Source organism: Leuresthes tenuis, unplaced genomic scaffold (assembly GCF_036924035.1).
Source record: "Leuresthes tenuis unplaced genomic scaffold, fLeuTen1.0.hap1 SCAF_7, whole genome shotgun sequence".
Classification (NCBI taxonomy): domain Eukaryota; kingdom Metazoa; phylum Chordata; class Actinopteri; order Atheriniformes; family Atherinopsidae; genus Leuresthes; species Leuresthes tenuis.
The window spans coordinates 5,341,053-5,356,886 of NW_027325361.1; the positions used below are offsets into that span (position 1 = coordinate 5,341,053).

At 37.7% G+C, this 15,834-nt stretch overlaps 1 protein-coding gene across 4 annotated transcripts; it reads right to left on the minus strand.

Annotated features, from left to right (window-relative positions):
• Window positions 1-520: 520 nt before the first annotated feature.
• On the minus strand, window positions 521-3,716 carry glrx2 (glutaredoxin 2). 4 transcript variants are annotated; one of them, XM_072388654.1, is made up of 5 exons: window positions 3,570-3,652; window positions 3,424-3,447; window positions 2,229-2,295; window positions 1,434-1,610; window positions 521-830 (listed from the first exon to the last, which is right to left on the minus strand). In XM_072388654.1, exons 3-5 carry the CDS (start codon window positions 2,292-2,294, stop codon window positions 666-668), a joined length of 408 nt encoding a protein of 135 aa, XP_072244755.1. In that variant the 5' UTR covers window position 2,295; window positions 3,424-3,447; window positions 3,570-3,652; the 3' UTR covers window positions 521-665. The 4 variants fall into 4 exon arrangements, with proteins under 4 accessions (XP_072244755.1, XP_072244754.1, XP_072244756.1 ...); XM_072388653.1 differs by lacking the exon at window positions 3,424-3,447 and having other exon boundaries at window positions 3,632-3,716; XM_072388655.1 differs by lacking the exon at window positions 3,424-3,447 and having other exon boundaries at window positions 3,570-3,659.
• Between the last annotated feature and the right edge of the window lie 12,118 nt (window positions 3,717-15,834).

A 15,834-nucleotide genomic window follows, 5' to 3' on the forward strand; every position in this document is an offset into this window, starting at 1 on the left:
ATAGATACGTGGGACAGTATATGTTTATGGAAATGTTAAATTAACAACCTGCAACGTAATAGCAATAATTATTTTATTTAAACTAAATATCCGCCCGCCTTCGATGAGTCTTTGAACATATGGAGCATCCTAATGCGAATACATTAGAACTTAAAAGCGGGCTTTTGTTTATACTTTAATATTCAAATACAATCTCAAATTGTTTTGAACAACGACAAACTCACATTGACCAGCAACATGACGCATTACCAGTGTTTATTTTTTCCTCCAGCTGAAATCCCAGTCTACAGTAATAGAAAATGCTTTGACAAGCAAGAGAGAAAACTACTGACATGTAAATGACATTCGTCATTAGCAGCACAATAAGGTGTCTAGATAATACAAATTTAAGTACTTTCACTTTCCAAGGCATGTAACAAGTAATGCAAAATGAGTCAATGTATTATTGCATTCACATTTATGGTGCTTTTTCTCATTTTTATAATAAAACAACCATGCAAATGAAAAGAAAGTGGACTGCTTCCACTGATCACGTTTTATTAAAATATTCATGTTTTGATTAAATAAAAATTACAATAATATACATCCCTGTAAGAAAATAGTCATAATCATGCTTGAACATACAACATAAATACAGGATTGAAAAAAACTAAAAGAACGGTTAGTCATTTAGCGGCCTGGAAGTGTCCACTTCCTGAGCCTTCTGAGTTGGTTGCAGCACAGCAGGGAGCACACTGCTCGATGAGGGGCACCAGCTTCCCCTGTTGATGAAGCTGTTTGGTATCGGCGCCACCCCCGATGCAGTTCCCATTGATAAAGACTCTCGGCACCTTAACAAAAGAATGATACCATTACGTTTGCACAGCGTGCACGACAAACAGAAAGTTTTTGCAGTATACGATAATATTGGAATTTTTTTTCATGAGATGCTTGATTCGGGGGCACACAACTCATTGCAGATGTGTTTGTGTGTGTGACAGTTTACACACACTTGGCCTCTTGAAGATTTTGCAGTTTTTTAAGAGGTCAACGCACTGTTGGTATTTTGCCTTTGCAATGCAAACAAACCATGTGTGATATTAATTTAAAGACTAAAAAACAGATTAACATTGAAGGGGCATGTGTAATGTTCCAAAAAGAGAAAGTTTGTGATGTTTCATTGTGTTTAACATTATAATTAATATAAAAATCTCAGGATTATAATGAATATGTAAAATCAGCTCGTCCTCTCCCATTAAGCATTATGGGAAGAAAAAGATTAAGGTGATTAAAAAATATACAATTTTCAACTGATGTTTGCATTCTTTATCGTCCCTTATGTCTTAAAGTGGATAGTTATGACTGAAACAGGGAACTGGTGATCCATGACCTAAAAGAAAGCGGAGACAGGGTCACAAAGAATAGTAGCTTGGCCCGTGACTTGAAGTCCTTACCGTTCTGGCGCCAGTCAACTGAGCTAAGGCCTCTTGCACTTTCCTTCCATCATTGTGTTCGTCCAGTTCAACCACCTTGTAGGTTGTGCCGATTTCATTAAACACCTTTTTGGCCATTTTACAATATGGACAGGTGGTCTTGGAAAATATAACGACGCAGTTCTGTGAAACCATGTCCTGAAAGGTATCAGTAGAACACAAAAAGAGTTAAACACCTGGAAGTGTTTCATTCAATAATTACATGTGTGGCTTGTAATCAGTGAGGAAACATTAGCAAAGGTTAGAAACTAACACTTAATACTTTAACCGTCACAAAAAAAAAAAAAAAATCACAATTTAGTTGAAATTCAAAGGTTATAGATATGTAGCCTGATTACTTCACCACAAAGAGTTTGAGAATCAGCATCTCACTGGACTATATTTTGTAACATTTGGGGTCATGCCTGTCATATCTTTGGATATTTTTGTTTATTCACATATCAAACCTGATATGCTACTTTTGGACCCACTCCATAACTCCATTTGTATCAACAAAATGCACAAAAACACAAAGTAGGAGGTAATACAAGGACAAACCAACCAAGAATTTCAATGCACACACCTAATGTAGAACAGCGAGAAAACCTCAGAAAAACACATCTTTTTAAAAAAATTTTCCAGTCATTGAAACTTAACTACTTGCTGTCAACCACAATTTATCACTCATATGATTACAAGTCGGTAATACAGAGATCCACGACACACTACTACAGCAGCAGCTACAGAACAACAGCAGGAAGCTGAACATCTCCTTACCTGGACAAACTGCACACATGCTGTACTGGTGAGACCCCCAGCAGTGGAGGAGGTAAAATTCCCCATTCTGTAAAAGACAAATCACGACGTCAATGCATGAAGGATTTTTGTCTCACACACACACACACACAAGTGATGGTAAGTGATGGTCCATGTAATAACCTTAAAAAGGTGAAGATACCACAAGAAGGGAGGAACTGAAGGCAAATAATTAGTAAAATTATAATAGCTAACTGAACAGTGACTGCTACTCGTAACATGCCCATGTCAACTGTTATAACAAGGCAGTGCATCCAGGTATTCACTAAAGCAGCTATACTTAAAGCCCTGTTTACAACTGCTCTTAGGTTTATATGGTGGGTAATCCAGGATTAGAAATTCTCTTCATGGCACACCACCAGCCATTAGGAACTACCAACACCAGTGTTGGACCAAATTCTGTCACCCAAGCCATTTTATGATCTGTTTCGGACTATCAGTTAATTAAAGTTGAACGTTAATCAAGCTACGAACAATTATTTTGTTAGCTATTCTCAAATAGTTGTACCATTGTGCTTCCATAGGGTCAAGCATTTATTCAAAGCTTAAGAAATTCTGACACAACTATTGGCCAGATATTGAAAGGTAAATGGGTAATTCTACACAAGAGAAATCTACAGATAAAACTTTTCATTTGCTTCTCTTTTTATAGCCGATGTATTGCATGGTTGGAAGTGGTGGCTAACGTCAAAATTTGCAGTATTCGCTAACATCTGTCCAAATTAAATATGAAGAAATGCGATACGACATTTATACTGTTTTTAGAATATAATTCTACATAATAAAGCCATCTTTGGTATTTAGCGAATACAACAAGGAATCACCTTCAGTGAAGTTGAAGTTGACAGTTACGGATATGAGAAGGCTGATATTATCTAAAATATTTTTTACGCCGAATTTCTCAGAGGAATGTAATAACGCGTAACGAGAGCAAGCTATATGCATGTCCATCAGCATTTCTCTTTTAAATAATGACATTGTAACAGTGATGTACAACACAAGGCTATTCAGCTTGGAAACCGAGACGTTGCTAATGTTGCTACCGCTAACCTTAACAGTATGTTAGAGAGGACAAGATTGTCATGAATAATGTTCTGTGGATATTCTATCAAGCTTGCTGGCTAATTGTTTCTGAAGTCAAGTAAGGGGGAATGACCTTCGGCAGCCGGTCCACGCCACTCTATGAAGACATTGTGCTCGGATAAACATGGTGAGAAAAGAACACAAGACCACTAAGGAATCAAGGTTTTGCCCTGGATGAAACATGCGATTAGAACAAGCAGTTCTGAAGTTACATAACACCTTGTCGAAGGCGACACACCTCCTTTTACCGCTGTTTGGCACTGTTAATGCCCAATGCCCACCTTACGTGACCAACGGAAGCCGTTTACTTTTCCGTCTTCTTCTTCGTTTCTTTTCGCAGTTCACAAAATCATCTCGAAGGCCCACTACCACCACCAGGTGGACAAAAGTGTGTCAGGAAATTAAAGGAAAAGGAACAGGAGTGTGCTTTTACTCACTCATTGGGTTTATTGCCTAGTTTACATCGTGTATGATTTTATAAGATCTGTATGACCAATATCATTAGCAGTGATATTTCTTTTCTGCTTACGTAGGCAACATTTCAATTTCCTCATAGCAACCATGTTTTTTTTTCTTATCTTAGTCTTTGTTTTATATATATGTGTATACACACACACACACACACATATATATACCAATACACCACACATGCTTGGCCACAAGATGAATAACAAAACAAGGTTGGGGGCCAGAATCAAGTCAGCATAGGGAAGTTCACCAACAGAAAGGTGCAATGGAGACTGAACTTTCACTTTGTAATTTTGCTTTTCCTTCATGTGATGCTTAATAAATGTCCTGCCTCTGAGGATAATAATGAAGTGTTTCAGTTGTTATTTTACCCCATTCTTTCTACACACTTATCAAGGTGTTAACAGTGTGGCGTGTGCAGCAGTACAGTGTCACCATCATAACATTTTTCCTTTCAAAATTCGATCATCATCACATGTCACGACTACAGGCCGTAAAATAACCAAATATGCAGTTTGTGTATAAAGATTCTGTCTTCCTATTTCTTTCTTTCGATGTTGACCCGATACCTTTTTCCTAATGGCAGTACAGACTGGCTTTTGTGTGGGGGTGCTCTATGGATGTAGTGTTATGAACAGACTGCACTACTACACATGCAATTACACAGGACAGTTGTACCTTTGTAAGGCAGCAGTGGTTAAATGTAATACTAATGATAATTATAGAATTGATTGGTGACATGCTTACATAAAGGTCACCTCAGATAGTCCCTCTACTCTTCTTCTCTCCCTATTTCAAGCATGTCACCCTCGCTGATTGAGGTTTAGACACCCCAGATCTGGTTCAATCTAAGATTTCCTTCTTTTAAAAATAAGCTGCAACATGCTGCTCATTGGGTTTTCCACCATAATGCTGTAAGGTTTTCTTCTTAAATGTCTCAAGATGGCAAATTATGATTTGTTGTGTATAAGCACTGTGAATAGAACTGTTATCTGTGGTGATGCAACACAAAACTATAACATTCTTCTTTTATATCACTCTACTGGGCACAAGCGTCAAACACGATACAAATGCTGATTTGTACACTTCAGATTCTCCTCACTCATCAAATGCAGGAGAAGATACACTTGTTCGTGTTTTCCCATTAACCATTTTAGCCTGCAGGAGGCAGGGAAATCAAACCACAAATCTAGAAATATCTGATGAGACAGCAGAGGTGCTTCAAACACTTATTTTTCAAAGCCAAGTGAAAAATGCATCACCTTGGAATGTATTCACGCCATCAAACAAATCAGCAGCTCTGCCACGGTTTAGGTAATATCAAGACACAAAACCTGCCAGACACTTCAACACCTGCTCACAACATTACTACACATGACCGAAAAGGCGGACTGGACAAACTGAAGGTCCAGCTGATTGATAAACACATTGGATAACACAATTTTTCTAAATGACTCGAGCTTAAAGCATGAACTTCTTACCTTTTATTCACATTTTGTTTTAAAAATCCATTCAGTAAAGAAAGTGTGTCTTCGAATCATGTTAATTTGAAGCACATCTCGTCAATTATCTGTGGCTGGCCAGATGGTTGCCATGGTGATGGTCACTAAAAGGCATATAACCTCAATGCAATCCTTGATGTAATATAATTACATTTAGTCTTCTTTGATAGAAAAAAGAAGAACATCTTCTAATGGAGTGATTAAACATCATAGAGTCATTTTAGCTGATTCCAGATGTAACAGCACTGTGATATTTTTTGCAAAGACAGTGGTGGAAATATAGACCTATGGTCACGGGTACTGTATGATGTTGTCAGACAGAAGTTAAGACAATCAGCCACAACACTTCGAAGTGACATGAATATGGAAAAGCTAATTTCATAAATCTATTTCAGGCACAGCCATGTGCGCAAGATCTAATATAAAACAGCCCGGTAATGATCCATGCAAAAAGCATTTCAGGCTTTGATGAAGTGCTGACGAGTGGAACTAGAATGTGTTGACACATTGTTGGTGGATATATTTATACTACTGAATAGCACAGAATTACCTGATTTTATGATGTATGTGAGTGACATATGATTCACATAGTTTATGTACAGAGGTAGAATGTGTCTAACTTATAGTTAAAGGGACGTTATAATATGCCTTTAATTGTAGAATCAGTCTAATGTTGTTGTAATGGGCGCTATATAAATGCACATAAGTTACAAAATCATATTGTATGAGCTAAATGCTTTAAAGAGAAGCCTAAAAGTCTCTGACTTTAGTCAGAAAATGGATTTTGCCTTCTGTGGATAATTTGTTTTTGGAAAGAATGAGCAGCCATTAGAGTGATCTATTTCTCACATCACATTGCCATTAGTCCTTGGATGCTTCACTGTGACAAATTAGAGTCAACATGGGGGAAGTTGTTGACATTTCTTCTTCTGAATCACGCAATTGGTGATACAAACCTGTGTAAGACATTCACATCATCTCCACAGATTTCATTTATCTGTGTCATTTCCTCCTTGTTAGAGCACAAATCTCAGCATAGAAAAAACAATTGCCACATTCAGGCCGAACTTAAATCCACTTGGTTCTGGTTCCACTTGGTTTGTTGAAGTGATGGAAATCTATACATAAAGAAGGTACGTTTTTTTCATTTCAAACCTTTATTTAAGCCTCAAAAATCATTGAGGTTTCCCTCATTTACAATGATGTCGAGGAAAAAAAAATACAGACAATACAAAGATTAAGGCTAAATTAAAACATTAGGAGACAATTAAAACAGGTGCACACTTGCTCCTCACAGGGAAACCATGTAAGCTCCACACATCAAGGGTTGTGTTGTGTTGTGCTTAAAAGGAACAAAAATGATACAGTTGTAAAAACTGTCTTTTGAGCAGAGCAATTTTTTTGGTAATTTTCTTTGTGTTCCTTAGCACATTATTGCATTCACTTTACTATTAGCAGGTGCTTCAGGCCTAAAACAATTCAAGAAAAATATCAATTGCAGTCTTCATTGATCAAAGTGTAGCTCTTGGACATAGCTTGATTGAGTGCTGTAAAAATTCTGCTTAACATGCAATTGGCAAAGTGCATAATAACTCGTTTTGGTCAGTTTATCAATAAAATCTATAACACTTATCATGCAGATATGTTAAGTGTTTATCACAGGGAATTTTCAATCTGTGTCACTTTCAGTCAGGAGCCAAGCTGATTTGCAGCACCTACTTTGCAATGTTAAAGAGATTCCCCATTTCTACATGTTGACAAGACTGTTATTCAGAGCTCGCTCCAGACAGATGGGCATGGACTGGATCCAAGTCTGCCAGATCACGGTCAAAGAGCTAAAGTCTGAACTGCAGCTAAAGACAAAAAAAGTCAGTACCTATAAAAATCCATAGTTGATCACTGAAAAATATGATCATGGAACATTCAGGATATAGAAATGCTTTCCAGGTTAGCGTTAATTAGAACTCTGCTGCAAATGAGTGTAGAGCTTTATACCTGCTTTACTAACTGTTTTTTCTGTAATATTAAAATTGTAGCATAAAGCTGAGATTGTTAGGCAAAAACAGACAACTAAGGCACCCACCTCCCGAGTACTGACTGACATAAATCAGAACTGAGTGGGTAGCATAAACTGAGCCTCTAACAGATAACAGATGAATGAATTTTAGTTTTAGTGCATGTACACTAATAAAGATGCTAGTAAATTATTATTGGCTTAACATCTGGCCAAACTTACTTTGAACATTACCTGTAGAATATGAAAGAAGGCAGCTGTTTGGGAATTTATTAGTCATGAAATGAAAACATTTGTCATAACGAGGTGATTGTGTGGCGTGGTGGTGATGAAAGGAGGACCCGAATGCAGATATTTAAAAAATGAAAACTTGATTTATTCAAAACATTTCAAACAAAAGTGCTGCTGAGCCGGAATACAAACAAAACCTAAACTATGAAAACCCCTTGGTAGAACAAAACTTGAAGAAACTTGACTTGGACATCCCTTGGACATCCCTTACTTGACATGTCGGTGAGGATCTGGCAATGAACATGAAAAAACCTGCTGACGAAATACTGAAGGAAGGTGATTGGTGAGTGAAGGCAGCTGAGGGGAAAACACAGGTGATATGGGTGAAGCTGATGGTAGGGCAGAAGAAACTGAGGAAAACTGAAAACTAACCAGGAACATAAAACATTAAAAAACTGCAGACATGACGACATTCTTTATAAGCCGTGTTACATTATGGTGTATCTGTGCTTTTATTCACACAGCTTAGATATTTCCTCAGAAACTTGAAGTTATTCTCATCCACATGTTTGATGGTCTGAGGGTTTAAACCCTTTAAAACCCCTTTATTAAAAAAGTCTTTCATTAACAATTTAAGTACACATGAATATTTTGGGATAAATTCAATAAGCAGGACCTGTTTGATCTACTCTGCTCTTATCCCAGGTTGTATTGGCCTGTTTTGACTCGACTCCATCAATCACTTCAGTGTGTTCGCACACTGTCAAATCTTCATACCTGCTTTGTTTGTGCCAATCTGTGCACCATGTTTCGTTTTTTAAAATAGTCTAATAGTCCCTAAGAGCCTCATCCAATGTCTTAACTACACATCTAAACTCAGGTGGATCATAGCCCTTTCTTCCGTTCATGTCATTGCTCCATCTTGATGACCCATTGGAATCTAACTGCTAGAACAAAATATTTTGAATTTCTTCTTCTTTTTTTTGTTACAATCAATACATTTTATCAATTCATTTACTTAGATCTTTCTTTTATTGAATAAAGAGATATGTGATCACTCAGATGTTTTTATAATTGTTTAGAATACCCAAATTTTCAACTTAGAAATAAAGTTCCTCAATGAGGGCCCCATTTTCTCATCTTTTAAGATTTGAAGGTTAACAGTGACATACATGTTTTGCACCTGTAGAGTAATGAGTATGGCTGCTTTAAGTGTCCCAGTGAAAGTACATGTTTTATTGGTTATCGTTTTACATGATGGTCTAGGTCAACAACATCCATTTAGATGATAAAAATTGCATGAACTCTGTCCTCGAAACATTTTTCCTCATTAAAATTTGCTGGAAGTAGTCACCCATGTCAAACTGGTCACTTCAAACACAATGGTCTGTCACAATGGTATACAATACAACTCGCCACAAACAAGTACCAGTTACCCATTGGATTTCAGAAAAGGCTTAATCATCAAATTAAGTAGATTTTAAAGGCTGAACTGTATTTTCATTAAAATCTAAATTTTATGCAATAAAATACCTTTACTCGTGTACTCAAGCAACAGTCTAGATAAGTTAAAATATACTGTGCAGATTTCATGCATAAGACACATGAGAAAAGAAAAGTTTTTAACCTGGATTTAAAAATGTCTACATTTGGCGACAGTTTAATCTCCACTGGCAGTTTGTTCCACTTGTTTGCAGCATAACAGCCAAATGCTGCTTCTCCAGCTTTAGTCTGGACTCTGAACTGGACCAGCTGACCTGAGTCCTTGGTTATACGAGGAACAAAGTACTGTACACTTTTGTGAGTCAGCTTTGAATAATGATTCAGACTACATTGTTTCAAAGTCAACATAGTAAAAAGTGAGAAAATGGTCTTGAGACTATACTGAAGTCCGACTAAAAGAGACGTCTCTGTGCAGGTGACAGCAAACACATTGTAAGAATATACAGGATTAAAGATTAAATTAAACAATGTGCACAGGGAGCTTAATTTCACATCAAATGACTTAAAAACAGTGTGTGGAAAATGGCTGTATTATGGGGTGAGCAGACTTTTGTGGAGCTGTGTTTTATTGCTATATTCTTATCCAACCACTTCCCTCAAAAGCAGCCTGGCTTCTCAGTGCAAAACAATAGATTCTTACATGGAAAGATTCATGGGACCATCACTATTAATCACTGCCATGGAAAAGAAGATTGCCTAACTCATCCAGAACCCTCACAGAAAAGTAATTCTCCCACTGCCTCAAGTGTTTATCAGGGTTAGCTGTACATCCATTGTCCCCACGCCTCTATACTGGCTCCTATACTGAGATGGCAATAAGCCGTGCTGATTTAATATCTGTTTGCTACATGCACTTTCTTGAACATGTAATCAGTCCAAGAGAGGCTGTCATGAATCCTGTTTGCTGCACAGTTCCTCCTCCAACCCCACCTCCTCCAGTGGACAATCACCGGTTCGCCAGCAGGACATGGCAGATCCAGCAGCCATTCCTGATTACAGTCATGACTCAGGCTGCCGATTGGCTGTCAGGGTGCAATCATGCATACAGTTAGCTTTCTTAGAGGCAGCATTGTCTCAGGAAATGTAGTAAAAAAAACTCCATGTGATGCTCTGAAATGGAAATGAAGTAACAAGGAAAAAATTATAAAGAGGAAAGAAAACAGGAAGTAGTTTAACTACTGAAATAATGAAATTTCATGATGGCCAGGTTGTGGAAGCCCTGAATTGTAACTACCTTTTCACAATCAAGAATCTGATAACGTTCCTCTTTTAATTTAGCTTGTACAGATCTTTCTCTGAGCATTACCTTAATTAAACATGTCATATCCTCAAACCCTTTGAGTTGTAACCCTCTGTTGCACCCACTGATTGGACTGGTCCAACATTTTTTATTGTTCCCAGACTGTGGATACCAGGAACCTCTGTGATTTCCTGATCTTTCCTCCAGTGCTATGAGTAGGATGACTACTGCAGTTCAAAGTAAAATGTCAGCGTCTGGTGCATGGATTACTGTGCAATACGGTGCATTAATTCATTAAGCAGCACAATCCATCTGCTTGGATTCCTTAACAATGAGCGTTGGAGCCTCATTCTAAAGCCTGTGCAGCTCACTCTTTTGTTCAAGGACAGCAAAAGTGGGATATTACCTTGTAAAATGATTTAGCTTGATTTTTCTGTTATTTGATATATCTAGTGATAACAGTAGAAATTCCTGATAACCTACTTGCAAAAATATATGTGAGGGTGCTGCTGATTCTAAAAGAGGCTCCTTTGTCTTCTGTCCAGCAGGACCTGTCATGGGATCAAGACATGGACTGTGCCTTTGATGAACAAGAGGGTGCCATCTCAGTACTGATATGGGTTTCTTATTTCCAGTTTATAAGCTCTTTGTTTTCAAAGTCCAGGACACCTGCATGTGCAATATAAATGATTCAGATAACTGGCAAGAAAGTGAACAGGGTCTTCTGCTCTTAGATGCTGGGGGACGCTGTTTAATCACAAACACGGTAAACATAGTTCAGTTACCTTAGATGTGAAACCACAAATGCACACTGCAGATGCAAGATGTTTAGGTCACTTTCCAGCTGTGAACTAAGTTACTGATGTTCTCAAACTGTGCAATTTCATGTCACTGGTGGTCAAGTCCTGCTGAGGATACAGGAAATAATATTGGCCTGATGTTAGTAAGGCATAGGGTAGGGAGAATCACAAATTGCAATAGTGTTGCTGCTGATCCCTGCTCTCTCCACTGAGAGTTTGTAAAATTACCAGGTAAAAAAGGTAACTGAAGAGGAGGCAGGTGTCTATCCACTGAGCGTTCGCCGTAGTTTCTCCAGTAACTATGAATATATGTCGAATATTGCGCAACGTCTCTTTCCAGATTGCAGCATCGGCTCTCCACCAAATGACTCCATAGTGTGTGACTTCAGCGAATATCTGCGCATGATGACCACATGGTATCACATTTTACCTTTGCTCCTCTCAAATAAAGAAATTGTTCTTATAATTATTACTATTATTCCTCAGTAATCTAAGTAGGGAGCTGAGGTTTGGCTAACTGTAGCACCCAGAGGAGATGCATTTTCTTGAGGAAGGTAGAGTATTCAACCAGCTACAGCCTATTTTGCTGTGTCACAGAGTCTGTAATTTTTAATACACTGCAAAAATCCAGTTTAATGATCTCACTTTATATTACATGTTACCATGTAAATCTCTACTCTGACTTCTACAACAACATTGTAGAAGCAAACTATTACACCTATTAGCCTTTAGTCTTACCTTTACTTCATTCTTGTGGAGTATTTTGGGAAACTGTCACACTGATGTGAATTTATAGTGTGTGTTTTGGGGCTCTGAATGACCCTAAATGGCTTTTTTGTTGGTTTAACAAGAAATAAAAACATTAATTTGAAGGCATGATGTTTGCATCTGCTCATGAGAAATCATTTCTGCGCTTGAACACAAGCTTTTTTGTCCAGTCATAGATTAAAAGCAAGCCTAAACCCTCTGCAACAGAAGCTCCTTTAGTGGGGTTTTCTTGGACAACTTGCTTCAACAGACACACAAAACATTTGCTGTGCCCCTGTTGAAGTAAACTGATGTAGGATTACAGATAACAACATCAGAAACACGAGTTCAGTAGTCTATTTTTGGCTTGTAAATGAATTCAGTGTTTCTCTCCTGCTCATGTGTCATATTTAGTTTCAAATATCTCTGTTGAAAGACTGGACATTGCATGTGTATGCTGAGATGTGCCAGGCTATTGACAGTGACATTTGTTTTAGGGAAGGTTATGGCAATGTGGAGGGTAAGTATTCTCCTGGCTGCTGTCAACACGAATAGCTGTTTTTTGTATTTGTCATGGAGGCGATGGGTGGAAGGACCACAGTTGACACAAATTGGATTGGTGGCATGTCAGGTTAGTGTTTATTTGTCTAAAAAGGACAGGTCTAGATTCATTTTGACTGTGTGTGTGAGAGAGAAGATTTGTCTGTGTGGCTGAGGGTTTGGGATGGATTTGTCTCCTTGTTATTCAGGATGGACATTGGCCAGTGTGTGTTTCTCTGATAGGAGAAGCGGTCACCAGTTGTTTCAGAGGCTCGAGGTGTCGGAAAAGATTTCACAGCCCCTCAAGCACGGTAATCCTGTAGCTCTTGATACAAGATGGCAAATAAAAGCACTTCCTGAACCTTGCCTCCCCTTATCTGTTTTGCTCTACAGTGTGTAGTGCTCAGGTCTTTTACTAATAAGGTCAATAACACCTTGCTATACTGTGTTATTTTCTTTCAGATGATTACTTAAAATCGCAACATAATCATACAAGCCTCAAAATTAAAATAACAACACACGAACACATCAATTTAAAGGTGTTTATTAGGTAGCAAGCCCTGTGATTTTCTACCACTCTGTTGCATTTCTCTTTGACTGACATTGAAATTATAGGCAGTGCTGGGTAACAGAAATGAATTAGTCACCATTATTGTTTCAAATTCTGAAATTATTAATGATTTTACGGTGAGTCAAGCACTACGTTACATTAATTTACACCTGACTGACATTAAAAAACATAATAATGTTGAAAGGTTTTACAAAGAATACAATAATTTATTCATTATATTATGATATCACATTCACTTTTATCCAGTTTTCAAAAATTAATGGAGGGCTGGCTTTGATTTCTCATGGTGTCAATTTATTGTCTACCTCTGTTGAATCAATTGGGGGAAGGCCAACAGAGGTGCGTTTCATGTAATTTTCATTTTGCCCTGAGGAGGGCATAGTTGCTTTGCTGTGTAAGAGCCACAGAGCTTTACTTAGAAAAAACAACAACTTGAAAATATGTAACCGACTGAGAGGTGACTACTTATTCTGAAGCAAAAAAATATGAACACTACAAAAGCTAATATACTTGTTTCACAATTACAGTCAACAATGATTTAATTTGACTTGTTACCTGCAATATGTATCTTTTCAATTTAATCCCCGTCTGATCTGTCCAAAGCAGGGATATGCAGGACTATTCCTAATAAAGCAATGTACGTCACTGTAGTGCATCAGATCAGAGAGTAAATGTAGCATTTATCACTAATAATCCTTGACCCCTGAGGCTCAGTAGGCCAAGGCAGATAAGCAAACAGCCTGTCACTGCTGCGGTTGCTGTGTGGGTGGCTGCAGCAATCACAGATGACATCCCGTTGGTTGTAGAAGCTGGCGATCTATCTCCCTTTTTCTTCTTCTTCTTCTTTTCCTCACTCTCTTATCTTTTTTAAGAATCCATTCCCCTGTGCAGTTTCACCAGCTGGCTTTAGAGCCCCCAAGCTGAGCTCCACGTCTCTATGAGTTGCGTTATCTAGAGCAAGAATAACGCTGACCTTGCGGCAACTTAAACACTTTATCAGAAGCACAGTAATCTTCTTCACAGGAAGGCTCATCAGCAGAAGAAAATAAGCGTGTTGCAGGATAGCAGGTCTCCAGACTGGTGCTGTGAGGTTACACCGCCGTGGGCAAGAAGTCAAAGACAGTCAGCTTTGTCCTTAAAGAGAGATAGAGAAAAAAATAAAGCTCTTTACAGCAGCAGTTTTATCCATCCATAACTGCCTACTGGGGAAGACATTTATAATTTATGGGATCTATGTGACAAATCAGGTAGTGGATAGTAAGTAAGAATTCTGTCGTGCATATTATTTATTCTTTCTGCAAAGAAAATGTTTGACTGACTGAAGCCTTTCATGTTGACACTGTTATTTTTATGTTTTCAGAGAGGCTGGTTTTCTACTTCAGAAGCCCAAGCATTTGATCAGAATGACTGCTGTTCTTTTTTAAACATTCTGATGACAGAATTAGCATTTGTCACAAGTTCTTTCTTATAACAGGTCGATCCCTAATGGAGAAAATCCTCCTTGTTAGGAGATACAGTTAGTTTATACCATTGTTTTTAAATGGATGATTCTGCAAGCTCTCAGTCAGTGGTTCTGTCCAAACATCTTAGTTCTGTATCCATTCGTAATCGGAAACTGCAATTTCACATATGTTGTTGTTTCATTGCTATGGATGCACAAAATCCCTTAGCTATTGTATATTCATACAAAAATCTGTCTTTATGTGAAAAACAAATTAAACAGTTGGGGAGATTCATGGAGATGCCTATCACCTGAATATCTTAAAAATGTTCTTTTCACCAGTAAGTAATTCACAGTCAATGTCTTTGAAGGCCACATTTCTATCTTTTTATATTTATTAATCACTTATATGCATCAAACTTTATACCGTTATTCCCACCAATAGTGTAAATGTTTCTATAACTAAAAATATGTTCTATGTTTATGCATTTAGCATAACATTAATTATTTCTGAACGTTTAGGATAGCAGTTATCTTTTTAATGGAGTTATAAAACATCCCAAATATCTCCCTGAAAAAATGTATTAGTCTGTGTGTTATATGGCTGCTTTGTCAGGATTCTTGGTTTAAATGCAGCTGGTAAACTAAGTGAAACTGTGTTTCTATATTGTCATCCAGTGGGCTTTATTAATGCTTTGAAGAAGTATATCTTAAAGCCTACTGTAATTATTTCTAAAAGCTGAAGAAGTTTTATTTCCTGGACTTAAAAAAGTAGTCTTAGTACTTTCTGGATCTAGGATCCTGCCTAGCTGTAAAATGGGTGCTAGAACAGAACAAGGAGGGTATGAGATGGTTAACGACGCGAAAATGTGTCACTATAAGAAGAAATACAGTGATGATTTAACATGAAAAGTCCCACACGGTGGTCTCAAACTTGAACACCATACTTGTGGGTCTTGAGATTTCCCTCCATCTCTCCTTTAGCCACCTCACAGGACCTTCTTCTCTGTTCAGAAGTGACATGCTGTGTTTAGTGTTACTGTTAATTATTGCCAGACCTGGAGCATCAGGATCCAACACCAAAGAACATCTCGTACATCTCCCAAATATTGTTAAGTATAAGTATAAGTTTTGACAAACAGCTGTATTTCACACTTTTGAAATAAAAAAAGGTCTTGGCAGACTCATATAACTAGTGAGATGGGAATGTTTCAGTGTGAAATGTAGTTTAAACTTTTTTCCCCTTAAGTGTTTTACTATAAGGAGAAAAAGAACAGCACTGCAGGTTTATGTGACATTACAAGAATATTACTTCCTTCCAAACACTATCAAATCCAAGCTCTAAGCTGCTGCTTCTTCTCCATCATCCATTGTTTTTAGAATTATCCTTGAAATATAAGCCCATATTATCTAATTCCACTGTCCTT

Bases quoted from the DNA above. Each gene is read 5' to 3' on its own strand.
- glrx2 (XM_072388652.1), bottom strand. From the start codon at position 3,533: ATGTTTCATCCAGGGCAAAACCTTGATTCCTTAGTGGTCTTGTGTTCT. The intron at 2,296-3,423 runs GTCATTCCCCCT...TGTCTTTTACAG, and splicing joins GCGTGGACCGGCTGCCGAAG to AATGGGGAATTTTACCTCCT. The intron at 831-1,433 runs GTAAGGACTTCA...TCTTTTGTTAAG, and splicing joins AGTTGACTGGCGCCAGAACG to GTGCCGAGAGTCTTTATCAA.